Source organism: Polyodon spathula, chromosome 18 (assembly GCF_017654505.1).
Source record: "Polyodon spathula isolate WHYD16114869_AA chromosome 18, ASM1765450v1, whole genome shotgun sequence".
Lineage (NCBI taxonomy): Eukaryota > Metazoa > Chordata > Actinopteri > Acipenseriformes > Polyodontidae > Polyodon > Polyodon spathula.
The window spans coordinates 418,285-446,273 of NC_054551.1; the positions used below are offsets into that span (position 1 = coordinate 418,285).

Here is a 27,989-nt window from a genome sequence, read left to right on the forward strand (position 1 = left end):
CCAGTGTGCTGCACACCAACTATCAGATTGGTTGACATGCAAGTCAGGTTTTTGGAAATATTCCTATCCTTAGGGGTGGTACCTGTATTTCTCCTATCAGAGTTAAGGAAAGAAAATGCCTCAGTGATAGCAACTTAGTACAAAACAGGCTTTATCTTCCATGGTCGGGTTTCAGTGTGTGAAGCAGCTCTGCTGACATGTTTTTGCAACAAGCAGTCCTAAAAATACACTTCACCCACAACGACTATAAAAAGAATGGGGAAGTTCTCCATGTATCTGACTCTGCAGCAATCAGCAAAGGAGTCAACCATCTTTAGAGGCCCTGCAACAAAAACAAAGAACATGAAGTGTTCGGGGACGTTTGAAAGCGTTAGTTGATGAACGCTCGCTATCCCTGCATAAATGAACACGTCTGTCCCTCCGCACGGGTGGAATTGAGCTGCAAGGCTAATGTTTTCTGCAGTCATGTACCACTTCACAGAGAGAAAGAGAGAGAGATGCTTATCTGTCTGACGTCACTCTCTCTAATACCAGCGATAAGAAAAGCCACAAGAAAGAGGTTTCAGCCTCATTGCTTCTCTTCCAGGAAAAGCAGCGCTGCCTTCTCCGAAGAGAACACTGCAGCCACCAGGCTCCATTAAACCCGATGTCAGGGGCCGGGCTCGCAGAATCTCACAAGCTGAAAATGAACCTCGAGTCTGATATACAGTGTGAAATCAGGTATATAGGTAATTCTTCACGTGTGTGAGACTGTGAGACGGAGAGAGAGACACACACAGGGTGGAGAATCAATAATAAATTCATGTTGCTTTTTCAATTGCAAGAGATTTTAATATTGGATCAGGAAATCTCATTGCCAATGCAGCCCAACATGATTTCCCACTCAAGCGTATTTCTCTGAAGGTCTCAATATTCACACCTTTCCACGTCCGTTGTCACTTACAGGAATCAGCTCTTCAGCACCAATAGTTTCGTCTCTATTAAGCCTTAATCATTACTAATATGAGTTGAACTATTTACTGTACCCCTGTGTAGGACCCATTTCTCTCTCCTAGTGAGGTGCTATTTATGAAATTATCAATCAGAATTTGGCTATTAAAATGAGAATGATCAGTTAACATTGAAGCTTAAGGTTAGGATTTATTTATCACCAGCGGGCTGCCTTTTACTCACACACTGTAAATCACGATGATCCCACAATAGAACGCTTTCGTATTTCTTCCAGTAAGTCCTCCTCAAATATATTTTTACCGACCACACTGAATAGTTTCCATGACAACGAGAATAGTGGTCATGGTGGAAGGCGGGCATCACTATTAGAACTGTAGTAAAACAGAGAGGGAAGGGGGGGGGGGTGGTTAACACGTGGTCCTGTTTATTTCTGAGAAGAGCTGATTTATTGAGTCACTTCACACACTGCCCACCTGAAGACAGGCTTTACCGAAAGAGCCAGTCTCAGTGACTGACGGCTCTGAGGAGGAAGAGTATCTGTGTGGGGTGCCGACCGCTACAGCTGGGTCCATTTTACAGAGCCAGAGGTACTACACCACAGAGGGTCTGTGTGTCACAAAAAACTCAAAGAGAAGGGGAGCAGGCCACGCAGAGAAACTGCTCAGGTTTCTTGTTCTTTCAGAAAGAGTGTAGTTAAACTTTAACAGCGTCTGAACCGCGCAACTCTGGTCACAGTTTCTGTTACAATGACGAAACCACATAGAGAGAGAGAGAGACAGATCGAGGCAGAGAGAGAGAGAGAGAGACAGATCGAGACAGAGCCACAGAAAGAGACAGAGCGAGACAGACAGAGCCACAGAGAGATAGAGCCACAGAGAGAAACAGAGAGACTCTCCTTGTATGCTGGCTTGCTCTTTAACAATGGATTGGGGGGGGGGGGGGTTGCTGCTTCACAGAAGAAACAAGCCGTTGTTTTTCTCCTAACGAAAGCGAGTGGGCGGCGTGACGCGTGTTTGTTGTTGTCGGGCGCTGCTCAAATATAATAGTTCCTGATTGTTTCACCCCAGGTACTGTTTGCAAAGAAAAGGGTGCCGATTTTCCAGGCATGGCTCTTATAAAAGGAACTTTGTCAATTTAAATCATTGTTTTACTAAAATGATACAGTCTGCATAGTTCAGAGCACTAAAAAATATAATCATCATCATCTTATTGAGAGCAGGAACAGAACGTAATCCTGTCAGACGACCTCAGAACTAAGCTCCAGAACGGGCTCTTAGGATAGTCCTGTACTGGGAATCCCCGAATGGCTCACCTGGGAAAAGCACTGCCTCGAGGCCTGCAGGGCGAGTCATACAACCAGAGATCGCCAGTTCGATTCCTGGTTGTGCGAGGCAGCCGGTTTTCACTGAAGGGCGCTGCGCTGCATTGGCCTTGGTGCTCCCGGGGTTGGGGAGGCGAGATCTGGCTTAGACCGTTTCTCTTCACCGCTCTGCAGCAACCCCTACAGGCCAGGTGCCCAGTGTCTCGGGGATCGCTGCGGTGAAGGAGAAAAACAATAACTGGGCCTTACAAACTGGGAGAAAATCAGGGGTAAAAATAATGAGATTTTAAAAACAAACAAAAAAAGATACACTCAGAATGAGCTTTTAGGATTTAAAAAAAAAAAGTACTTTGATTCATTACCATTAGACTTAACTATTGCTGTTGACACAATTAGAGATAAGTTATCATAACAATATAGTTGAAGAGATAATTTAAATAACAGGCCAGTTAAAAATGCACCAGAAAATTGCAAAGCAGGCAGTCCTCAAATGAGGACAACAGCACTTAATGGGTTAATGTGATGAAACGAACCGCTTGCACATTTTGTGACAATACAGAGTTTCAGCGCTGATGGGCCAATGCCCCTAAAGGGCAAAGATCCATATGCAATACTGTATTATCAGGACTGGATCTCAATAACGTGAACAAAGTTTCATTGGTTCTATCACTCTGCACCACTGAAATCATATATAATGAGTATTCTGCACGCCCATACCAATACCATCTTTTATTGAAATCCTCCACTCCATTGCCAATGCATGTACAGTTACAAACACAAAGTGTGAAAACACATACAGAAAATAAAAAAGACAGAAACAGCACTGACCACAGGAGGTATTATCCTCGCTTTACCCAAAAGCAACTTCAAAACACTGCCGACATCTACAGTACACACAAGAGTGTTCTAAGTATTGCTTTTCATTTTATTTGTACGTTTTCCCCAAACTTCAAGACTGGTGGTTCCTGTGCACTAATATGAGAAGACCTGCTGACAGAGACTGCAGATATGAGTGCAGTACCTGAGCGGCTCAGAGCGAGAGAACTTTCTAACACCTTAACTGAGACAGGCTTGCCCTGTTCCTTTCCAGCTGTGCTTCACCTCTGCACTGACAGGAATCCTTTCCAGCTGTGCTTCACCTCTGCACTGAGACAGGATTCCTTTCCAGCTGTGCTTCACCTCTGCACTGACAGGATTCCTTTCCAGCTGTGCTTCACCTCTGCACTGACAGGATTCCTTTCCAGCTGTGCTTCACCTCTGCACTGAGACAGGATTCCTTTCCAGCTGTGCTTCACCTCTGCACTGAGACAGGATTCCTTTCCAGCTGTGCTTCACCTCTGCACTGAGACAGGATTCCTTTCCAGCTGTGCTTCACCTCTGCACTGAGACAGGATTCCTTTCCAGCTGTGCTTCACCTCTGCACTGAGACAGGATTCCTTTCCAGCTGTGCTTCACCTCTGCACTGAGACAGGATTCCTTTCCAGCTGTGCTTCACCTCTGCACTGACAGGATTCCTTTCCAGCTGTGCTTCACCTCTGCACTGAGACAGGATTCCTTTCCAGCTGTGCTTCACCTCTGCACTGAGACAGGATTCCTTTCCAGCTGTGCTTCACCTCTGCACTGTCTGATCTTAAAGATTGCCCGCAGCAGGCCTGTACTGTCTCTCACAGGGGAACTGTACTGCACACATGTGAACATGGTGGTTTATAAGCAACTGAGAACTAATCACATTGCTTTATGGGTATAGTACATGCACTATACCCACAAAGTGGCCCAGTGCAAGTGTACTGTTGAAAACTCAGGCTGGGAGTTAATCAGGAACAGCTGCAGCCAGGCTGAATCATGCAGCTATTTCTGAACTTCTGAAGCCCTCCCCAAGAAGCCAATTTCTCCTCAGGGGCATTTGCTAATAAAAAATAATCTGTAGATGCAAACCTATAATCTTTTTTTCCCAAAAGCACAGTGCTACCCGTTTCTGGAACCTGCAATAACTGGTGTTTTGTAATCTTAACAGCAGCAATGACAACACAGTTTCAATTAAAAAGCAGGATATATTGAAAAGGAGAGCTCTGTCCAGTTCATGCTTCAGAAATCTGAAACCAGCTGCCACAATAACACTCTAATAAAGACATCCGGTACTCCCCAAACATACCAATGCTGTATCTATAAACGCCTTCAAACACTGCCGAGAAAGGATTCATTGTTATCCAGTCGAATAAAAAACAGTTCCAATGAACTGCATGATTAGGGCCAATTATCTTACAAACATGTAAACAGGACATAACATTTACTAACATTCAAACATATTTATTTATGAATGGGAAAGCCTGAAACATTTATACACAGTGGAAAAAAAACCCAGTAGAAACCCTTTTGAAGTTCTTTCTAACTATTAAACACAGACTCTAACAGAAAATATATTCTAGTTCGGGGGATCACAAACCACACAAGGGCAGTAGATCGTTTCCAGTGCAGTATTATTCTGTATGTTATTCGTTCATTTCCTTTTGAAATATACATTACCACAGCTAGTTTCCAATTAACACAATTCTAACATTATCAAAAGATAATCAAATGCCTTCCACAAAGATCTTTACTAGCCAGTGTAACTCTGGCTGACTTGGGAAGGCTACACTAATTTGCACACAATCAGCAGCTTTGCATTTTTGAGACAGAGCAAAACTCAGACACACGCGTACCCATCCACACTTTCGTACCTCCCTACAAGCGTACCCCGAAGTCAACCGAATTTAAAATTGTGACTGACAAAGAAAAAGAGACTGGATTTTTTGTTGAAGAATTATGACGTCAGGGTTCAGCTCTTAGTCTGAACCTGCTGGACGCACTGATCCTGTTGCTCCTCCAATGCCAGTCGAAGGTTGTTTGCTTCAGCGTTTGTGACTGGCTGTTCTCAGATGCATCTATGTCATGAGTATGTAGTAACTTACCGATGTTGTGAAGGTTTGCAAAGCACAGCCTTTTCTTCTATTCATATGCGCGGTTGCCTGTGCCTTGGCATACAATTCTAAGCAAAGCTACAGAAGTGCCTCGTGTCACCCACAATCAAAGATGACAATGTCCTGGTGACACACGGTGTGCCTGGTACCCGACTGGCTTTTGAATGTAAAGCGCCACATTGCAAACAGCTGACTTACTGTTTGGTAGTCCAGACCTTTCACTGGGTTAACAGGGAAGTGCTAACAAACTTATGAGTTTTGTTTTCCCCTGTAACTGTTTCTATTTTTTTTTTTCATTGCACGACTGAAGTATAACTGACCAATCAGAAGCAAGGTTAATACCCTTGACACACGTCTCAACACACGTTAATCAAGGATGACGAAAAGTTAATTTATGGGGTGCAGTAGTATCCATTATTATAGGATTGCACATTTAACGACTGCAAAGAGACCCAGAAGAGATGCCCGGGTGGCTTGCAGGGGGTGCATTGAGCAGACACAGGAGCACACATGCAGTCTACATAGCCAGCATTTAAATGAAAAAAAAGGTGAACTTTTGCTGACTTTTCAAAACGACACAAAAACAGTCCTGCATTCGCACGTGAACATGTGACCTCATTTGAAGCGCTGGCTTTTTTTGTTTGTTTTTATGATGAATAACGTTTTGTTCACTAAATTATTCCGTGGCACAAATCCGTGACAAGAAGGTGGTCTTTACATACGCATAAAACAACGTTTTGTGGAGAATCACCAAACAAAAATATCAGACATTTCTATACATTGTAAAACGAAGCCAGCAACCCGACCTAGCATTACCAAGCTCATACACAGTTTCGAAGACTATGAGCCATATTTATAAAAGCATTTTCTGTCAAGTTCACCGGACTGTTTTAAAAGGAAAAAACAGACTTTAATATTAATAATAATAATAATAATGTTGCACTTTAAAATACTTAGTTAATAAACAAAAAAGGATGAAAGAAGGAATTTGTAAAGAAACACAACAAAGATTGCAGTAAGTTAAACGTAGAACAACAAAATAACGCTGTTGAAAATATCAGTTCAACTATACTACTACTGACCAGCTGTCTTCTGATAGATGTACCGGGCTTCAAATCAGACTACAACTGTACAATTACTACTACTAATGAGAACTACTGGCTATATAGGCATGTTCAATAACTCTCATCTATAACCTTTATTTTACAACAGTTCCCGGAGGTCAGGGTGGTAACCTTTTATCAAAACATGCCCCGTTTTGTAATGGCATAGCCCATCTCCAGTATGCACGGGTGGGCGCATGCATTTATTTCTTTTGGATCGTTTCCAAGTTGCGTCTGGTGTGGACTGACATTCGGCAACTTCACTCGCTTAAAACCCAACCCAGCCTCAGAGTGTCTGAAGAATTGCACAGTTAGGACTAATCTGTCTAAATGTTTTTCTAATTTACTCATAGACAAAAGTATTTTAGTGAGCTGCAGTTCATCTGCATGCTTTCCAATTTGGAAATGTGTGTGAAAGAAAGGGGGTTATATTAGTAAAAAAAAAAAAAAACATTATGAATAATGCTTTCTAAATTTAAATCCTATGCATTTCAAAACATGACATGTAAAACCAACGAGGCAGCGCTTAGGAAACACCTACCGGTGTTTCATAAAACACATTTTAACAGCATTATTAAAACTACAGAAACAGCAACAATACCATTAGAGATAGAGTTTACAATGACAGTACCTGCTCTGCTTTTGCGTGCCACCAAATCCCTTCACCATGGTGTAAACTACGACTCCCATGATTCCCTGCGCATGACTCAGATTAAGCGTCACACTGAGAGGCAGGGTCACAGATCTGGCCTGCCAGTACATAATCAGAACTGGTCCTACAGATGCCGTTATTGGTTACTTCATTTGTCAGACAGAAAAAAATTGGACTGCGATGGCGGCTATTTTAATTTTTGGCGGTGACTGGCGTCAGAAGGCCGACTGATGACTTTGACTTAATGACGGTGGTTTCGGGGTATAGCTACAAGCAACACACATCCACACAGATCTCCTCACAGCTGAAAATGAACAACTCATTGTGTTTTACCTTCCCACGATGTAGAGCATGCTAGATAAGCTCTGGAGGTCTCTGAAAGCTGTCTCTTGTGTGATAGCAACCAAGAAAACAAAGACAGAAGCAGAAAAGCCACAACACTGACTGACTGTCCCCCCTTCTCCATATTTACACAACGCATAGACCAGGAATGGGACTGTCCCATCGAGCTGCTGCATCACCGAGAGGTAGGTGAGGTCACAGGACAGCTCTGGATGAGGTCATAGGTCGATGCTGGGTGATGTACCAGCTCCACTCTGCCTGCCTCAAGCTCATCAGGATCCTCTGAGCTCCCCTCCTCATGCAGGGGTCCGGCCGGCTCGGAGCCGATGCTGTGGATGTGCTGGGGGTCAGTGGGAGGGAGGAGGGTCAGGGACTCCACACTCAGGGAGTCTGTGTTGTCGGAGAGCAGAGAGATGGTGGGCTGGTGCGCGGGGGTCAGGCTGGGGGCCAGGGTTCGTCCAGGAGCAGGAACCACAGAGCCGGTCTCATCCACATACTGGACTGTGTCGGGGAAGGCAGGCTCATCTGGAGTGGGAGATACAGACTGGCATTGGGATATTGTTCTCGGCAAAACCCTTTGTGTTGTTCTCCATGAACGCTGGAGGCACAGCCACTATGCTGGAGGACAATCATTCCTCCCAAGTGTGCTCAGATCTACGTGCTTTGGGATGGATTCAATAAAAACACAGCTCAGCTGGTATCTCCCTGGTCTGTGAAACTATTCATTAAGGGGGTCACTGCCAATGTCAAGTTGTCATGGTAACACTGAATCAGCCACTGAACAATCACAGCAAAACAGAGTAATACCAGCGAGCTGTTTTTTTTTCTGAAGATTTTTCTGAATTTCTCTAATGGCAACAACAAGAACCCACAGTGCCCCTCTAAAAGGGACACACAGAGAACAGGAAACAGAAACCACATGGCACAGTTCCATTGTTTGCATGGTACACTGAGAACTATAAGAAAGGGTTTGAGGCCAGCATGGTGGCATCGATCAGCTTGGAGCTCCTGTACACAGTAAACATGCTTTAGTCATTCACACAACTTAAACAAGGCAAAAAATTAAAAAAAAGACAAGAAAAGCATGAAAAGAACCAAATAAGGCACGAAATGAGCTGGATCTGCCCCCAGCGCTTGACATCCCAGCACAGCAATGAGGCTACTGGAACACACGAGTGCCTTCAAATAAAACAAAACTGGAACTGAAAACAAAACGCTTAAGCAGTTTATATATTAGGAGGACAACGAGCAAACGAAGAGAGAGAATAGCAGAATGGAAGAACCTGTAAAAAAAAACACACACACACACACATATATATATATAAAAAATGATATATTTAATAATACATAAATAAATAAATAATAGCAATAAGGAAAGTGAGTGTGTAGAATGAGAGGAGGGCACCGAAGACACCAGACTGAATTCCATAGGGGTAACACACAGTGGCTGCTGCACAGAAAAACTGTTTAACACAAAGCAATCAGGCCTCTTTGAACTGTGAAGCTAAGTGGATAACGGTGAAGCATTACATGACAATACAATAACAAAACTATTAATCCACTTCCAAGAACAACTATTACAACACCACCACGCTCCAGGCTGCCACTTTTATACACAGTTTACCTCTAATAACCATAAAAATCCACATACTACCCACTAACACAACCCAGCCTGCTCAGGGACACAAAGACACATTATGTGGAATAAAAAAAATATATACATTGAGGAAAAAAAGAAATGAAAAAAGAAAAAAAAAAGAAGGTATAACAGCATACTATCCCATGTCACTGGAGTTAATCATACCAATTAAAATAAGTATGTGAATAATAATAATAATAATGATCTTATTCATTTTCCTCGTCTCCGGCTCAGTAATACCTATGTGAATGTGACAGAGGGACGTGCCTGGAAGGAATTTGCTTGGAGACCTAAACCCAGTGTCCACCGCGACTCTCAGCATCGGACAGACTAAAGACTCGCTGTCTTCCTTTCCTGCCAGACCTGACTAGAGGAGAACAGAGGGACAGATCACAGGGCAGGCTAGACAATGGAACACAGACAGGGTGGTGGGAAGCAGTGATGAGACCCAGCAAGGAGGTCAGCGCAGGATGCTAACTGCTGGAAGAGATACACTTTTATTTGAAGGTTATCCTTTAGGACAGTCCCATGAGATCCAGTCCACATAAACAACGGACTGGACTCTCACAGACACTTACTCCGAATCACCATCAGAGTTACTTTCATCTGAAAGAAAAAACACATTGCAATTCTAAAAATAACAAGAAACAGCTTAAAAGACTGATAACAAGTTTCTAAGTTAAAAGTCTTGGCTGTTTATATTTGGTTTGGTAAGTTTATTGGGTGTGCTTTTCCTTTGTGAAAAATAAATGTGTCAATGACCCAAAGGACTTAACCAGCAAGGCAGAAGGGACCTTGCTTAAGCTCTTACCAGTGTCACTAGTCGCTAGCAGGAACAACTACTGGCAACTTTTAAGACCTACAAAGCCCTTCCAGTACTAATTGTCAGGCTTCAGAGCACTTGACAACTACTGCAGCTTGATGTTAATGACCGACAGACATATTGCATGGGCAAGGGATGCACGCTCATGAACCTAAAGCAGCTATGAAACATTCAAACACAACAGCATCTTCTTACTCTTAATACAGTCCTAATAATCAAGTGTTAAACTAAGTGATTTGTGCTTACACTAGCTATGTGCTTTTCAAATGAGAACCTCGTGAAATGAAGACGCGTAGCAGCAAGCCTGTATTTTCATGATAAACGACGAGATCGGGTGCTGGGTTGTGTTAAAGAAAGCTCTACGTCTCCATGCCTTACTCCCAGGAAATCTGCTACCTTTGCTCTCCCTGAGGCGTTTTACATCAGCAGCTGGCTGGTTCATGGCAGGATATGAACCACGGAAGGGGTGGATAAAATGACCAAGGAAGAGTAAATACCAGATCTCATGTTTGACAATAGTGCACGTTCAGTAAAAGACTTGAAGAGCCTGGCATTAATGAAGTGCAACCTGCTCTCTCAGCTAGTAGAGTCTGCAGGGGTCTGGCTCCCAGCTGACAACCTGCAGGGTGGTGTTGCACTCTGTGACAGAGCAACAGTGAAATGTCTTGAAACTGTATCTGCACACACAGTGCTAATTCCTGATGCATTCCTGGCATGTGAGCTCAAACTGTACTAAAAAAAAAAAAAACGAAGGTCCTGTTCTGTACTCGAGACTGACAGCCCCCAGCCAGAGGAAACGATGAACAAAAAAAAAAAAGGTTTTGTTATTATGTTTGCAATTCCACGAAAAAGGGGGCTGGTAAAGAAGCAACCAAGAGAACGAAATCTGCAACCACGACTGAACATTCCCGGAAACACTGCCAAAACTGCCATGCTGCCTGCAAGGAGGCAATGCAGGAGCTATGCCTCTGTATCTCTGCACCTTTTCGGGGTGCTCCTGAGTGTTAGCATGGGCCGATTGTCTCACTTTTACTTCCTCGTCATCTGTCTGACACTGACGATTAATTTATAAGAAACAGAACAATCAAAACGGCAAATAACACTTTGGGGGAATTCCATGGTACAGTAATGTACAGTACAGACAAGATACTGCGTAAAAACAGGATTCCATAGTAAAAGGAACCAGTTTATAAACTCATTGCCTTCACCACAGAGTCAGAGGAGCTGGGAAGGAGCTCTCTACCCGCGGGTTCACCACAGAGTCAGAGGAGCTGGGAAGGAGCTCTCTGCCCGCGGGTTCACCACAGAGTCAGAGGAGCTGGGAAGGAGCTCTCTGCCCGCGGGTTCACCACAGAGTCAGTCAGAGGAGCTGGGAAGGAGCTCTCTACCCGCGGGTTCACCACAGAGTCAGAGGAGCTGGGAAGGAGCTCTCTGCCCGCGGGTTCACCAAGGAGTCAGTGGAGCTGGGAAGGAGCTCTCTACCCGCGGGTTCACCACAGAGTCAGAGGAGCTGGGAAGGAGCTCTCTACCCGCGGGTTCACCACAGAGTCAGTGGAGCTGGGAAGGAGCTCTCTGCCCGCGGGTTCACCACAGAGTCAGTGGAGCTGGGAAGGAGCTCTCTGACCGCGGGTTCACCACAGAGTCAGAGGAGCTGGGAAGGAGCTCTCTGCCCGCGGGTTCACCAAGAGCCAGAGGAGCTGGGAAGGAGCTCTCTACCCGCGGGTTCACCACAGAGTCAGAGGAGCTGGGAAGGAGCTCTCTACCCGCGGGCTCACCACAGAGTCAGAGGAGCTGGGAAGGAGCTCTCTACCCGCGGGTTCACCACAGAGTCAGAGGAGCTGGGAAGGAGCTCTCTACCCGCGGGTTCACCACAGAGTCAGAGGAGCTGGGAAGGAGCTCTCTACCCGCGGGTTCACCACAGAGTCAGAGGAGCTGGGAAGGAGCTCTCTGACTGCGGGTTCACCACAGAGTCAGAGGAGCTGGGAAGGAGCTCTCTGCCCGCGGGTTCACCACAGAGTCAGTGGAGCTGGGAAGGAGCTCTCTGACTGCGGGTTCACCACAGAGTCAGAGGAGCTGGGAAGGAGCTCTCTGCCCGCGGGTTCACCAAGGAGTCAGAGGAGCTGGGAAGGAGCTCTCTGCGGGTTCACCGCGGGTTCACCACAGAGTCAGAGGAGCTGGGAAGGAGCTCTCTACCCGCGGGTTCACCACAGAGTCAGAGGAGCTGGGAAGGAGCTCTCTGCCCGCGGGTTCACCACAGAGTCAGAGGAGCTGGGAAGGAGCTCTCTGCCCGCGGGTTCACCACAGAGTCAGAGGAGCTGGGAAGGAGCTCTCTGAGCGGGTTCACCACAGAGTCAGAGGAGCTGGGAAGGAGCTCTCTGACCGCGGGTTCACCACAGAGTCAGAGGAGCTGGGAAGGAGCTCTCTACCCGCGGGTTCACCACAGAGTCAGAGGAGCTGGGAAGGAGCTCTCTGCCCGCGGGTTCAGAGGAGCTGGGAAGGAGCACAGGAGTCAGAGGAGCTGGGAAGGAGCTCTCTGCCCGCGGGTTCACCACAGAGTCAGAGGAGCTGGGAAGGAGCTCTCTGCCCGCGGGTTCACCAAGGAGTCAGAGGAGCTGGGAAGGAGCTCTCTGCCCGCGGGTTCACCAAGGAGTCAGAGGAGCTGGGAAGGAGCTCTCTGCCCGCGGGTTCACCACAGAGTCAGAGGAGCTGGGAAGGAGCTCTCTGACCGGGTTCAACAAGCGGGTTCACCCGCGGGTTCACCACAGAGTCAGAGGAGCTGGGAAGGAGCTCTCTGCCCGCGGGTTCACCACAGAGTCAGAGGAGCTGGGAAGGAGCTCTCTGCCCGCGGGTTCACCACAGAGTCAGAGGAGCTGGGAAGGAGCTCTCTGCCCGCGGGTTCACCACAGAGTCAGAGGAGCTGGGAAGGAGCTCTCTACCCGCGGGTTCACCACAGAGTCAGAGGAGCTGGGAAGGAGCTCTCTACCCGCGGGTTCACCACAGAGTCAGTGGAGCTGGGAAGGAGCTCTCTACCCGCGGGTTCACCACAGAGTCAGAGGAGCTGGGAAGGAGCTCTCTGCCCGCGGGTTCACCAAGGAGTCAGTGGAGCTGGGAAGGAGCTCTCTACCCGCGGGTTCACCACAGAGTCAGAGGAGCTGGGAAGGAGCTCTCTGCCCGCGGGTTCACCAAGGAGTCAGAGGAGCTGGGAAGGAGCTCTCTACCCGCGGGTTCACCACAGAGTCAGAGGAGCTGGGAAGGAGCTCTCTGACTGCGGGTTCAACAAGGAGTCAGAGGAGCTGGGAAGGAGCTCTCTGCCCGCGGGTTCACCACAGAGTCAGAGGAGCTGGGAAGGAGCTCTCTGCCCGCGGGTTCACCACAGAGTCAGAGGAGCTGGGAAGGAGCTCTCTGCCCGCGGGTTCACCACAGAGTCAGAGGAGCTGGGAAGGAGCTTTCTGCCCACGGGTTCACCACAGAGCCAGAGGAACTGGGAAGGAGCTCTCTGACTGCGGGTTCAACAAGGAGTCAGAGGAGCTGGGAAGGAGCTTTCTGCCCACGGGTTCACCACAGAGCCAGAGGAGCTGGGAAGGAGCTCTCTACCCGCGGGTTCACCACAGAGTCAGAGGAGCTGGGAAGGAGCTCTCTGCCCGCGGGTTCACCACAGAGCCAGAGGAGCTGGGAAGGAGCTCTCTGTCTGCGGGTTGGCGAAGTCATTAATTAAATAAAAAATAATAATAATAATAATAATAATAATAATAATAATAATAATAATAATAATAAAAAAAAAACAGATGAAAAGCTGAAAACTTATTTAAATGGCGCAGTTTAAGCTTTAGAATGCTTTGTCACTGATATTCTGGAGAGCGAGATCTATACTCTCGTGTAAAATTCTAAGTGGAGTTGCTGGTCAGATCCTAATGGGGAGGTGACTTGCAATGCAAAAGACCTGGACCCAGATAGTAGAAGCTAATCTGGACCCGAAACAGGCTCCACGCAATCCAGTCACACGCTGTACAGCAGCTCCAGGAAAGAGGAGTCGTATTGAGACACATCTCCAGGAAACCCCACAGCACTGCTGCTTCCTAGAAACACTGTACACAGAAAATCAAGCTGCTCCTGGGTTTCTAAATAGAGTTTGGGTCTTTCCAAAACTACAAATACATTTTCAGGACTTTACAAGTATAGCGTAGGAGTTCGCCTTTGCTAGAACAGTATTAAAAATATATTTAACATACACACCACCCTCCCACACAGAGAGAAAACTGCTGAAACACACCCTGCTGTGCATGCAGCCACGCAGAAAGTGGAAAGGGCACTTTGGGTGAAATTGAGATTCTGATTTTAGATCTGAAATTGTTTCTTGTGATTTGTCATTCATCATCAGAGCTGGTGTGAGAGAGCCTGGTAAAAGCAGGCAGAGATGAAGCCCTGAGGTTAAACTTCTAACATCACTGAAGCAGCAGAGTGCAGCTTCTATCAGTGAGTGCTGGTTTCCACTGATCCAAACAGCAGTGATGAGGAGGAGCTTTCAATGGGTAAATCTCACTTCAAATGAACCCTTTAAAACAGGCTGTGGTTTACAGGACCTTTTTGAATAGGCGGTTGTCTTTTTTTCCCCCAAAAAAACTCAGTAGTTGTACATTTAGAAATGCTAAAAGTAACAATAAATTCAACTAGAAACATTTCTACTGTGTGAAGGCATTGAATCTTTTGTAACTGAATTTATTACATTTCTATCCAGGAGATTAAACTAATATCATTATATCAAATATCCACCATGCCACCATTCAAAAGTGGCACAGCAGAGCAGCACCTACACAATGTCATGCACTCAAACAAAACTCAGTGCAATGGTTATTGCATCTGTCTGTCTACAGGAACTTGAGCGCCTTGAGCGCCTGCTTTTAGCATGTGAAATAAAAGAGCCTGCAGCACATACAACATATAATGGAGAAGTTTGAATTGCGCTGGCTGTGCTGGACCCTGGCTATACTGATTAATCGCAGTAAAACACAGAGCAGGTGTGTGGGTACAAGCAGACAGAAGGCAGTATTAGGTGTTAACAGCGTTACCAGAGGGGCTCTGCATGGCTGAGGGGGTGGAGATGGTGCTGGCTGTGATGGAGTCGCAGCGCCCAGTGCTCCCACTCCCACTCCCACTCCCACTGGCGCTGGACAGGGAGGAGGGTGACGGCATTGGGGAGGGATTGTGATGGTTTACACACTGGGCCACTGCAAAGCCTGAAACAGAGAGTGAAACACACCAGGGGTTAAAACACATGCTATCCATCCCCTCCCAAGAGCTACACATTAAACCCGTTAGTGCTGCACAGTCACATATTCACACCGTGTGTTTCACCATCAAAACAGGAACGCATGCAATTACACGATTTATTGATTAGGAAGGAAGAAAAGGAGTTCAATATTCACGGCACTGCTGCCTTTCACACACGTCTATGTGATATTAACCGCAGGGATGGCAATAAGACCCCCATTGCATAGCAGTTTGATCCATTCCTGATTTTATTATGTGCTTGTTACCTACAGTATATACACTGGGGCTGATCAAGCTTGTATCAAAACCTGGAATGGGTGAAACTGCTGTGAAATAGGAGTCTTATTTCCATCCCTGTTACTTAACATCCCGTTTTTATATCCCAGTTTCCCGATGACCATGTTTTTTTCCCCCCACTATTTCATACCCTGATAAACCCCTGATGCAGCTAACCCACTTGAAACTCCCAGCTGTTTAACACATACAGGACTGTGCAGTGCATTCAGGGCAGGATCTTAAACTAGGGACCGGCTCTGGATCAGGGCTGCCCACCTCGGGACCGTGAGTCACACACTCCACTGAAGCTTGGTGATCATACTGTATGAAGCTGCGTCACAGCCCCGATCCCCACGCCGCTGCTCAGCTTCTGTACGCGGCAGCCGTCCAAGTTCGACTTCTCAGAACTTTGCAAACCCTTACCTGAATTTAATTTCAGAAGGAAATCCCAAAAGACAACCGAGAGAGTTTTTAATGAGTCAGTAAATTCCCCCGTTTAGTGTTTGTAATGAACCCAAGCAATATTCATTTCACAGATCAATGTGAAAGTCGTGGTCAGCGCGGCAAACCCCTCACTTTCACACTCCCTTTTAAACCGGGACGTACCTCAATTTACACAGACCATCTCCTAAGGATGCACTGCCTCTGGCTTCACACAGACCGGCAGGAACTTCTTTATGTCACATGCCATCCAGTGGCTTGCAATAACAAGTGCTTTACTGCAAGCTATACTAATGCAAATGATCACAAGCAATGTTACCACAGCCACACGGCAGTGCCAGACTGCGGTGCAAATAAACCAACATCATCTTGCCCTAAGCAGTCCATGGGAAAAGGAATCGATTCTGTTTCACTGGTTTCTGTGCCTACACACAGAGACCTGGCAGCAACTAGGAACATAAAAAAAATACAAATGAGCTAAAAAATCAAAGGATTTTAAATAATCTATGCTGGCAGGCAGCTCTGCTACAATGTGGCAGTGAATGCATACACTGAACGTATTGAATGTATATAACAATCCGTCTCCGACACGCTTAGTAAAAGGTATGAACTCCTTGACCAGCACTGTCACCAGTGCAAGCCTCTCATCTGCAGGCGATGATATAAATGTGCTCACATAAACAGAGGCTCTGTCAGAGCCAGGAGGGACTGCTGATGTAGCACTGGGAGCAGTTTACCCAGAGCGAATTCCCTGAAAATCAGATCCTTTCAATCCAAGGACCTGTGCTTCGAAAAATGAAGCCAGTAATCCCAGTACTGATGAGGATTTCCCAGGAATCGGGAACCAAGCTGGAACAGCACCACATAGGATTCTGAGAACCAACACTGACAAGCGTGAAGAGGCTTGCTGTGTGTGATGCATGTGAGATCGCTATTAACCGATATGCCCACAGACGTGTAAAAGGATACCTGGAAAGATGCAAAATCATGAAGTTGGGTTCTGACTTTTTTCCAAGAGCTCTTTGACATGACGAAACATGCAGATTGTAGAAAGTTCTGTGTTCGTAAACAAAACAAGCAGCACACTTTACTGTTCTTTGCAACTCCTTTAAAACCCTTCAGGACAGAATCTACATGTCCTGTCCTGTCCTGTCCTGGGTTCTGACTGAAGGTGAAACTAAATATCTTCTGTCGACATGTTCCTAGACAAGCCGCACATCACTGCAATTTTATTTTTCAATTGAGCTTTTAGATGTGGTTCAGATCCCGAGCACCATTGCAGACAGGACGCAAAATATAACAGTAGAGCTCGGAGCAGCATGCTGCCCACAGCTGGACACCCAGCCCTGCTCTTATACAAGATTCCCACAGGAAAAGCACAGCAAAGGGCAATAAAGCACAATGCGATCGTGGCAAAGCACCGTTATAGTGAGGTATAGCATATGAACAACCATGGCAAACCAGGGTACAGTAAATGCATAGTGTGACCATATTATCATCTCACAAGTTAGATGTAGGTCAATTCCCTGGCTGAAGCTATGAGATTACTCACACTGAATGAAAGCAAAAACAGATTCCTGTTTATTGTAAACTCCAGACCCATCAGGAACAACACTCATTTGGACACCAGACTTTTGATTCAACAGATTAGTTTCAGAATGACAGGAAACGGCCCTCAGCAAGGACAGCCTTTCAGTGTGACAGGGTGTCAGCAACTGGACTTGAGTTGACTGCTTTACCCCGAGAAGCTGCCTTGTTGCTTGTATGTGCGTTCTGCGATATTCTAAACACAATGAGCAGTCCTTCCCATTCTGATACTAGCGCAGGGGCTTTTCCCTTAGTTATACTTGTGCACTTTACCACAGATTACCATACCTCTCTGGGTTTCACATCGCTTCCCTTATTCTTTTACTATGGCAAACTTGTATGAGGCTAGGGCTCCTTGTTGAAATCTCGGTTTTAGGCAGGGTAAAATCTACTTTAAAAAGAAACACACTTCAGAAGAAACAAAAGAACTCTGCTAATAAAGTTCCTCATAAAGCAATGCACAGATCTGAGATGCACTTGCATTAAAACAGCTGGTAACATTCAATACCAACCAAAAAAAAAAAAAAAAAAGGAAATAAATTAGCATTTTCTTTGCATGCTGAACCCAGTCATAACAGTCATTTATCTAAATTCAAACCACACTGATAATCACACCTCACTAAGGCCTATAGAAAAGATGACAGAAATGCACCAAACCATGATGTGCGATTCAAACCTAGGGAGGATTTCTCTGGGAAAATAGATGGCATCTTAATCCACTAATTCCATTAAACCTTATTTTTGTTCCCTAATGGAAAGAAATGGCATTAAGTTACCAACTCATGCACCCAGTCCTCATTTCCAGAACTTCATCATTATCTGTGGTATTGACATGCGTCAAAAACACAAATGTGGACAGCTAAAAAACAAGGGAATCTCTCTGAGCTGATGAAGTACTGAATGCCACGCCTCATTTGTCTGTCGAGGGCTTCATTAAAGCTAGTGTGACTGCTGTTCAAACAAGGGGAGGGGCTGCAGACAGAGGGAGGCCGGTGGTTTGACTAAAACTGTTTGATTATATATATATATATATATATATATATATATATGTGTGGGTATGATGTGTATGTACACAATGGGTGTAGCTATACATACCACATATATATTATATAATATATATATATATATATACATGTGATATGTGATTATGTACCATACATATATGTATATATCCCATTATATATATATATATTTTTTTTTATGAGGTAGAGTGGAAATAGTTAAGAAAACCAAAAACCAAAAAAAACACATCAAACCACACTGACATTACACTTACCATGTGACTGTGAACAGAAAAAAAAACACAACACAGTTCCAGGAATGGAAATACGACTTAAACTCCATTCAATAAAGAAAACAAACAGAAGAAACAGAGTCAACGACGGTAAAGCACAGGGCCACAAAACCAAACCATCAAGTGTGCTGTAATCCACGCTGTGTGGGAGGTGTGGAGGAGTTACCTGGGACCTTGTCCACAGAGGTGAAGACAGAGTGCTGCACGGTGGAGTCGCTCAGCCCGCGGCGGGACTGCTCATAGAAACGGAAGGGCAGGTGCTGAGATGAGGCTGTCGAGCTCCGAGAGAAACCCAGGACATCTTCCGAGGGCTGGACAGGGAGGTCCAGCAGCACTGCGGGACACAGAGACACATCTTTAACAAGGCTGGACAGGAGGTCCACAGTCTTTAACTAGCAGGATGTCTAGTTTAGTACAGTACTACGAAATAACACAGTGTAACATAAAACGAAATGCAAATATAAAAATAAATAAAACAAAAAATCATTATAAAAGCAAACATAGAATGACATTTTTAAAGCTCTGACTAGATGTATAATCTGAAGACAGATGTATAGTTTGAAGAGAGTTGGGAATTTGCGATTGTACGAAGAGATGTTTGTTTCTAAAATGCATAAGTTGCACATAACAATTAAACAAAGCTGCCAAGAATCTGAACATGAGGGGATGTATGCAGCTCTTAGTGACAAAATAATGATGTGCAGATTCTGCAACCGTCGACTGGAATGGGAGTCGAAAGATACCGTCTTAAGTATAATTAGCTGTTTGTTCCTTTTGGGCAAAATATGGTTTGTTAACTTGTAGAGATGCGCCCGCTTCATAGCATGGCTGCTGTGCAGGCACAATTCATGATATAAAGCAGACCAGGAGCACATTACCAGTGCGTTCTATACATTTAAACACATGCATAGAGTTTACTACAGGACAAATACGTTTTGCATCATTAACTGGAAAGAAACGGTTTGTGTCATTATTCAAAAAACGGCATGAATTGTCAACTGATTAGAGCTTTCAATACTTGACGTTTCTTGTGTGCGCTTGTATCAGACTGACTGTTGAAATTTGGTGACGTTGGTGTTTTGTAACTGAACTGCCAAGACCACCCACGCAGCATCTGACAGGCTGCACAAAATGTCCGTTTATGAGCCGGGATGATTATTGGTTGTTAGTTGCGCTGGAAATGAATTCTATCCTGTGGTTACTTAATAAAGCCAAAATGTGCCAATAAGTGGGTTTGTGAGATGATATTGAGAGAGGTCATTTCTCAAAGAACCTATGGACCATCAGGGAGAGTGGTTTTTCCAAAATCATGACGACAAACGGGGTATGATATTAAGCGAGGCGATATAAAACCGGCTCATCTGTATTTTGCATTAGTATGTAAATTCTTTGTTTTATTTCAAGTGCTGCAAACTTTGAACTGCAGCAAAAGCTGTTTTGATTCTGAAAGGATCTGAATGAACGGATCTGCTTTGCTGAGTGTTTAAATATGAGAAACTCCTAGCTTGTTGTCTACTGGAGGCCTGCTTCAGTGCAACGGGATTGAAATGCAACTCCTATTGTTATTTTAATGGGGAGATTGCTGTGTGTGCAGTTATTATATAGAAGGGCAGTGTAAAGCTATTTTACCCTAATGTATTTTTATAGAGGGCATGGGCAGTATTTATTGTAACTAGGCAGTTAGTGTGGGCAACTATACGTTACTGCCGCTAATGAGAAGTTATGGTATCTAAATTATTTTTATGTGCGAGGGCTGAACCTACAGTAAATGCCTACTCCACTTTTACTGGGGATGGGCAGAAGTATCAGAGGCTGCGACTTAGCAAACGTAATGCTGCTGAGCCAGGACTGGAGAGACATGCAGGCTCACTCACAGGCAATCCTCTGCATCTTCGTGCGCCGTGCCTGGATGCGCCCCTTGGCCAGCCGCTGCTTGGCTATGATACAGCGAATGTGGTCAGCGAAGATGAAGTTGGCCTGCAGGATGGGGAAGGGCTTGGCGTGCGGGTTCGAGGTGGGCTTGTGGATGATGATGTTCAGGGCCCGGCTGTCGTCCTCCACCCCCGTCACCTGCATGTCCTGGGGGGGAGGGGGAAGACACACACCGGGTCAGGAGGACACACTCCGGGTCAGAAGGACACACAACTCATTCTGTCAAACATCCAATAGGTTCTAGCCAGCTTCGTAAGAGGAATGGAAAGATGACTCCCACTGCATAGCTGTTTGTGAGTTCAATGATACACACCTGGGAGCTTTGTTACCTATACACTGCGGCTAATCAAGCTTGTATTAAACCCTGGAATGGGTGAAACTGCTATGCAATTTGGAGTTTTATTTCCATCACTGATACAGAATGTCCTGCTAGTCTTTCCTGGGCTGTACAACGTCCCAGTTCTGTACTGCAGCTCAGCTTTAGATTGAGGTGCAGTACAGACCCAGATACAAAGCCAGGTGTACCGATGGACCAGTTTGTTCCAGAACTGTGCAGAACATTTTATCACAAGCTTGTTCTCTTTTCTGAAAGCACAACCCCAGCCCTGCAGATGACTCAACTAGCAAATATTTTATATTTTCCACTGTATAAAAACTGCACTGCTTGTTTTATTTCCACGCTGATGGGCTATTTCACATCAACTGAAAGAACAAACCGATTTAGAAGAAACATATCTCTCCGATACAGTCCCCCCACAAGTTAGAGTAACAACGTATAAAAGCATCGGCAAGCCGTTTCTTAAAAACCCATGGAGCGGGGGCTAGTGTTCACATAACATACTTACTGAATCCCAACTCAGCAGAGGACTTTTCATACCACAGTATCTCAAAGCACTTTACATGTTGAATAAAACAACAAATGAAGAATAATAGATACAATACATAAATAAGAGACTACAAATTGTCGGTCTTGTTACCTGCAGCAGGCCGGCAAACTTGACGACCCCCCAGCCCAGGCGCTTGGTCTCGGGCTCCACCAGGCTCATCTGGTACAGGTCCACAGCCAGGAAGCGCTGGGCCTGCCCCCCGTCCTTCCAGACCACCATGCAGGCGATCAGGTCGCTGTTATCTGTAGGGAGCAAGGGAAGGACAGGACGTTCTGCACAATCCCATCCAACACATGAAGAAGACAGCTGCACAGATACCAGCCTGTGCACAGGCGTGCACTTCTTATAGAGCTCTGATCAAATCACCTATTCATGATGGGAATACAACACACAGGGCACTAAAATGCAGAACCGCATTCAAACTGAATGAATACGTCGCCTGCATCGCAAAGACAAACCTTCGCTGTGAATAGAGAACACAATCTCCCGGGCTATTCTCGGACCACAGAGATGACATCGGGAAGCAGTGCTTGGATGAACGAATGGGAGATTAGAGAACAAGAAACCTGCATTCCAGCACAACTTACAGCATTGTGCCAACAGCTGAAAAGCCTATTCATTATGGAACATTGAACCAAACTAGCCAGAGAGGTTTGATCACCCGCAGCTCATAAAGGAAGCTCTCTGGATTCTGCATGTCAAAGAGAGAAGGCTTTCATACTTGGCTTTCATACTCAGGCTTCACAGAGAGTGATTAAAGGAGGGGGGGGGTGCTTGAACCTAATGCAGCAAGTGCAAGTGAGCTTTTGAACTGTCCAAGCGCAAAGACAACAGGAGAGAACTGAGATCAAACAAGCCACCTCGATGAAACGCCTACTGAAAGACACACTTCTAGAGCACAAGCTGCCCACATGTTTGATTAATCAGTAGGTGCTGCTCGATGGCTTTACTGTAAAAGTAATGAGCTGTACTGGTAAAGCACTGCTGAACGGCAGCCTGCTGCTGCAACCCCCTACAACATTATCATTACACGGAACACTTGACTCATTTCTATATATATTATACAGGCTGCTACCTACGGGTAAAACTACTATTTTTGTCCCCATACGACACAATACTTGGAGTTTGCGTTGCATGCCAGTGGCGGATATCACGACAGTGAAATAAAAAAAAAAACATGTTCTCCTCTGTAGAGAATAATCACACCTGGAGTGCTGCAGTGTATTCATCCACTGAACAGCTGGCACAGCAGCTACTGTAAATGCAAACTGAGGAACTGGAATAAAATCAGTGAAACCAGTCTGAACAGATGAACCCTCGTGCTGAACGGCTGCTTCTTCAGTTCATGATGCTGACGCTGCCCAGCGTTCGATTTACACTTGAAGGGATTATGAATGATCACAAGCTCCTCACATGGTCTGAGCTCGCCGCAGTGTGCTGAATATATGGGTGGGATACAGTGGTACAGTAATGAAGACCGCGAAGCTTTCAATAAACCACACTGAGTCAGATTTGTTTCCACTCCTTCATGCAGTGAGCCTGTAAATGGTTCACAGAACATTCTTCTCGGGGCTCTGCAACATGAGGACTCTGTCATGCTGAAACACGCTGAATGCAGGCGGAAGTGTCTCCAATATGAACCAGCTGTATAAACTCATGGATTGGGTACACATGGACATGACACTGTGGTTTCAACCCTGGAGTCCTCATAATTAAATTCTTCAGAAAAAGAAGCTACATTTCTACAAACCCAATTCCTTCAGCATGTTCTTCTTACACGCTCTGATTAAAAATGCTCAGAACACTGGCAATGTGATCTGAACCTAAAACTTTAAATTTAGGGCAAACAGAATTATTTGAATGATATTATAATATATTGTAGCAGAGTTCCACATTGTCATCCCTATACCAATATATATCTTTCATGTTTTAGGCACTCTGTCAACAGTACATTGAAATATTTGCATATGAGCTAAAACAGCAATCAGATATTTAGAGTGGAAAAAATGTTGATAAAATGTTGGGTGAGTGACAGCTTCTCAAGATAGCCAATGAAATTGTGCAGGAATCAGTCAACTGTTCACTCTGTTCCACATCAATCAAGCTCGGGGCGATGGGTTGGTGCCGACACTCAGGGAAATACATCCATTCATTAACGTGCTCCATTTCAAAACAAGAAACGCCAGCTGCATCTGTACTGAAAGAATACACGCATGCAATCCCATGCACTGCCAAAAAACTATCACACACACTCACTGATTTACAGAGGAGTCAAACAGTTTCGTTATTCTGTGGGTGGCAGCACCACCCCTGTGTATTCAAAAAATGGAAAAAAAAGGAGCCGCTACTTTGTAATTTATAGAGCGATTTCAACTGCCGTTATCTGCCTCTTATTTGAACGTTCTCTTTAACCATACTGTATTGTTGTGATAACTTACTCTACATGCAATGTATCAAATTACATAAATACAGCTTCAGGTTTTTTTTAAAAGAACAAATATTTGGTACTTTATGGGTTAATTGATTACTTTTAATAATGGACTAAAAACTGAATCACGGTTACCACAAACCGAGCTGCTATTTAAACTGTAGTTTGTTTTAATGGACCCTGAGGCGTCTGTGCTGAATGGGACTGAAACAGACCACAACAGTTTAGCCAACAGGTAGCATTTGCATCCCCAGCTCTGCCAGACAGCTTTTCAGTGTATTAACATGTGGTTACAGGGTGTGCCTCCTGCACGGCACACATTGGAGAACAGTATATCCTAGGTATTGTAGTCAACTGTACATATTCAATTATAAGAAAAAACAACGGCATCACACCGAGTCCTGGGTGTGGATAAACAGTTTAGATACTCCCTGCATTGCAAGAACTAAATCATTCAAAACTCGGCTCTCTGCACTGTACAGATTTCATTACAGCGCCGCTCCTGCAGTGTCTGATCATCTGAAAAGGCAGGGAGAAGCAGACAATTCAACATGAGACTCCACTGCTGCTAATCAACAGCTAATTCAACTGACATCGCTCTGAAGCCATGACCTTTAAAAACTTAAAAACAGGCCAAAAACCCTTCTGCCAAACCTTGACCTCAATAAAAGTGCGTGCATATTGTTCTATCAGATACCCTTTGAAAGCTTGCACCAATTCACACCCTACCCTCTGGGGCTCGACCAGGATTTCCAGCTCTCCTGGCATAAACACAGCACTCTGTGAAGGGTCTGTCCTCCTCTATGTGCTCACTCAGGGTGTCCCCCTCTAGAGGGCCTGTCCTCCTCTATGTGCTCACTCAGGGTGTCCCCCTCTAGAGGGCCTGTCCTCCTCTATGTGCTCACTCAGGGTGCACCCCTCTAGAGGGCCTGTCCTCCTCTATGTGCTCACTCAGGGTGCACCCCTCTAGAGGGCCTGTCCTCCTCTATGTGCTCACTCAGGGTGCACCCCTCTAGAGGGCCTGTCCTCCTCTATGTGCTCACTCAGGGTGCACCCCTCTAGAGGGCCTGTCCTCCTCTATGTGCTCACTCAGGGTGCACCCCTCTGGAGGGTCTGTCCTCCCTATGTACTCACTCAGGTCCAGCACGTCGTCGGTTTGGATCAGGTCTTCCTCTCTGGTCAGTGGAAGCTGAGTCTCGGGCTCGGACCTCAAATGCAGCGACAGGGAGCGCAGCATGAAGAACACCCGGATCGCCTGGGAGACAGAGAGAAGGAGAGTGAGGCACAGAGCACAGAGGAAGAGAGTGAGACAGTGCACACTGCACAGAGGAACAAAGCAAGACACAGTGCACACTGCACAGAGGAACAGAGACACAGTGCACACTGCACAGAGGAACAGAGACACAGTGCACACTGTACAGAGGAACAGAGACACAGTGCACACTGTACAGAGGAACAGAGACACAGTGCACACTGCACAGAGGAACAAAGACACAGTGCACACTGCACAGAGGAACAGAGACACAGTGCACACTGCACAGAGGAACAGAGACACAGTGCACACTGCACAGAGGAACAAAGACACAGTGCACACTGCACAGAGGAACAGAGACACAGTGCACACTGCACAGAGGAACAGAGACACAGTGCACACTGCACAGAGGAACAGAGACACAGTGCACACTGCACAGAGGAACAGAGACACAGTGCACACTGCACAGAGGAACAAAGACACAGTGCACACTGCACAGAGGGACACAGAGACACAGTGCACACTGCACAGAGGAACAGAGACACAGTGCACACTGCACAGAGGAACAGAGACACAGTGCACACTGCACAGAGGAACAGAGACACAGTGCACACTACACAGAGGAACAGAGACACAGTGCACACTACACAGAGGAACAGAGACACAGTGCACACTATACAGAGGAACAGAGACACAGTGCACACTGCACAGAGGAACAAAGACACAGTGCACACTGTACAGAGGAACAGAGACACAGTGCACACTGTACAGAGGAACAGAGACACAGTGCACACTGTACAGAGGAACAGAGACACAGTGCACACTGTACAGAGGAACAGAGACACAGTGCACACTGTACAGAGACACAGTGCACACTGTACAGAGACACAGTGCACACTGCACAGAGACACAAAGACACACTGCACACTGCACAGAGGAACAAAGACACAGTGCACACTGCACAGAGAAACAGAGAGAGTGCACACTGCACAGAGGAACAAAGACACAGTGCACACTGCACAGAGGAACAGAGACACAGTGCACACTGCACAGAGACACAGTGCACACTGCACAGAGGAACAGAGACACAGTGCACACTGTACAGAGGAACAGAGACACAGTGCACACTGTACAGAGACACAGTGCACACACAGAGACACAGTGCACACTGCACAGAGGAACACACAGTGCACACTGCACAGAGGAACAGAGACACAGTGCACACTGTACAGAGGAACAGAGACACAGTGCACACTGCACAGAGACACAGTGCACACTGTACAGAGACACAGTGCACACTGCACAGAGGAACAAAGCAAGACACAGTGCACACTGCACAGAGGAACAGAGACACAGTGCACACTGCACAGAGGAACAGAGACACAGTGCACACTGTACAGAGGAACAGAGACACAGTGCACACTGCACAGAGACACAGTGCACACTGTACAGAGACACAGTGCACACTGCACAGAGGAACAAAGACACAGTGCACACTGCACAGAGGAACAGAGACACAGTGCACACTGCACAGAGGAACAGAGACACAGTGCACACTATACAGAGGAACAGAGACACAGTGCACACTGCACAGAGACACAGTGCACACTGCACAGAAGAACAAAGACACAGTGCACACTGCACAGAGGAACAAAGACACAGTGCACACTGCACAGAGGAACAAAGACACAGTGCACACTGCACAGAGGAACAAAGACACAGTGCACACTGCATAGAGCAACAGAGACACAGTGCACACTGCACACTGCACAGAGGAACTGCTGCAGCACACCCCTTCCCCAGAGCAGTGTGCAAGGCTGCTTCAGAAATCCTGCACAGCAGCTTGAAGCCTTGGAAAGCGTTGCCATGGTGTATGTGCACACATGCTTATTCCCCATGCTTACACTATGCACTCACTGTGCTTTTCCTCCATGGTTAACAGCGGCTTTTACCAGGATTTGCACCTTTTTATTATTTTTTTTGCACAGCACACACTCAGAAAGTATAAGTCTCCCCAGCTGTCACAGAAAATGGATGTCAAAGCTTTCCATCAGTAGTATGCAGAAGCCGTTCCTAGTAGTTTCTCACAGTGATGGTTTATGGTTGACCGTTTTTATCGCTGTGCATTTCTCCTTACTGTCCAACCACATTTACTAATGCACTGGACACGTTGTTTAAAAGGGTTTGATCTCTCACAGCTTTGCTGGTGAGCGATCGGTGCAGCACAATGAATACGATTCACAGGTTTCAAAACCTGATGTTTTTTCAGACCTGACCGGCTGGTTATTTGGAGAAATGCCATAAACGAAAAGATTTGTTTTTTGTTCTATTCTCAATCAGAAATTGCAAAATAATATCTTGTTTTTTTCTTTTTTTATTTTGTACCATAAAGCATGCCATTTCTAGGAAATATGAGCAGTCTAGACACGAATAAATCTGGAGCCTCGTTACTTTGGCTCAGACTATATTGGGGGGGGGCTGTACAATGTTTGGCAGAGGAGGGTTGTTTCCTAGGAACAATTTTCTAGGAACTGATTAACTGTGAGACATGCTCTGGGAAAAATAAACAATGAAGAATAACTGAATCTCATCCATCTGGTTATTTTACTGATGCACACTCTTTTTCACAGCAAAAAAGCATTTATCAACACTGGAGGAGAGGTGGAGGGCACTGTGTGTGATGCATGGCCCTGTATCTCTTACCCTCCTGGTCCTCTCCACGTCTCCGCAGGGCAGTCTCTTCACAAAGTCAATCCCCGTCAGAGGGGTTCCCGTGGGGGGAAGGAGGATGGAGGCGTCCATCATCAGGTACTCGACATTCAACGGTTTACTCTGA

The 27,989-nt window shown here is 45.7% G+C and overlaps 1 protein-coding gene and 1 long non-coding RNA gene across 7 annotated transcripts in view; both read right to left on the bottom strand.

Annotated features, from left to right (window-relative positions):
* Positions 1-2,986: 2,986 nt before the first annotated feature.
* LOC121330815 lies at positions 2,987-6,143 on the bottom strand. Its single transcript, XR_005951899.1, has 2 exons — positions 3,886-6,143; positions 2,987-3,845 (listed from the first exon to the last, which is right to left on the bottom strand). It is a non-coding gene; the product is annotated as an uncharacterized LOC121330815 (long non-coding RNA).
* Positions 6,144-6,171: 28 nt separating this feature from the next.
* The window catches only part of LOC121330816 (protein CLEC16A-like), a 48,242-nt gene continuing 26,424 nt past the window's right edge, over positions 6,172-27,989 (bottom strand). For 3 of the 6 annotated variants that reach the window (XM_041277638.1, XM_041277637.1, XM_041277636.1), the window contains 7 exons: positions 27,857-27,985; positions 25,036-25,156; positions 21,564-21,715; positions 20,529-20,733; positions 18,821-18,988; positions 14,855-15,022; positions 6,172-7,851 (listed from right to left, as the gene is read on the bottom strand). In XM_041277638.1, the coding sequence (XP_041133572.1) occupies positions 7,502-7,851; positions 14,855-15,022; positions 18,821-18,988; positions 20,529-20,733; positions 21,564-21,715; positions 25,036-25,156; positions 27,857-27,985 (1,293 nt within the window). In that variant the 3' untranslated portion in view covers positions 6,172-7,501. Of the gene's footprint in view, positions 7,852-9,205; positions 9,333-14,854; positions 15,023-18,820; positions 18,989-20,528; positions 20,734-21,563; positions 21,716-25,035; positions 25,157-27,856; positions 27,986-27,989 lie in introns of all 6 variants that reach the window. The other 3 variants (XR_005951900.1, XM_041277640.1, XM_041277639.1) reach the window with 3 other exon arrangements.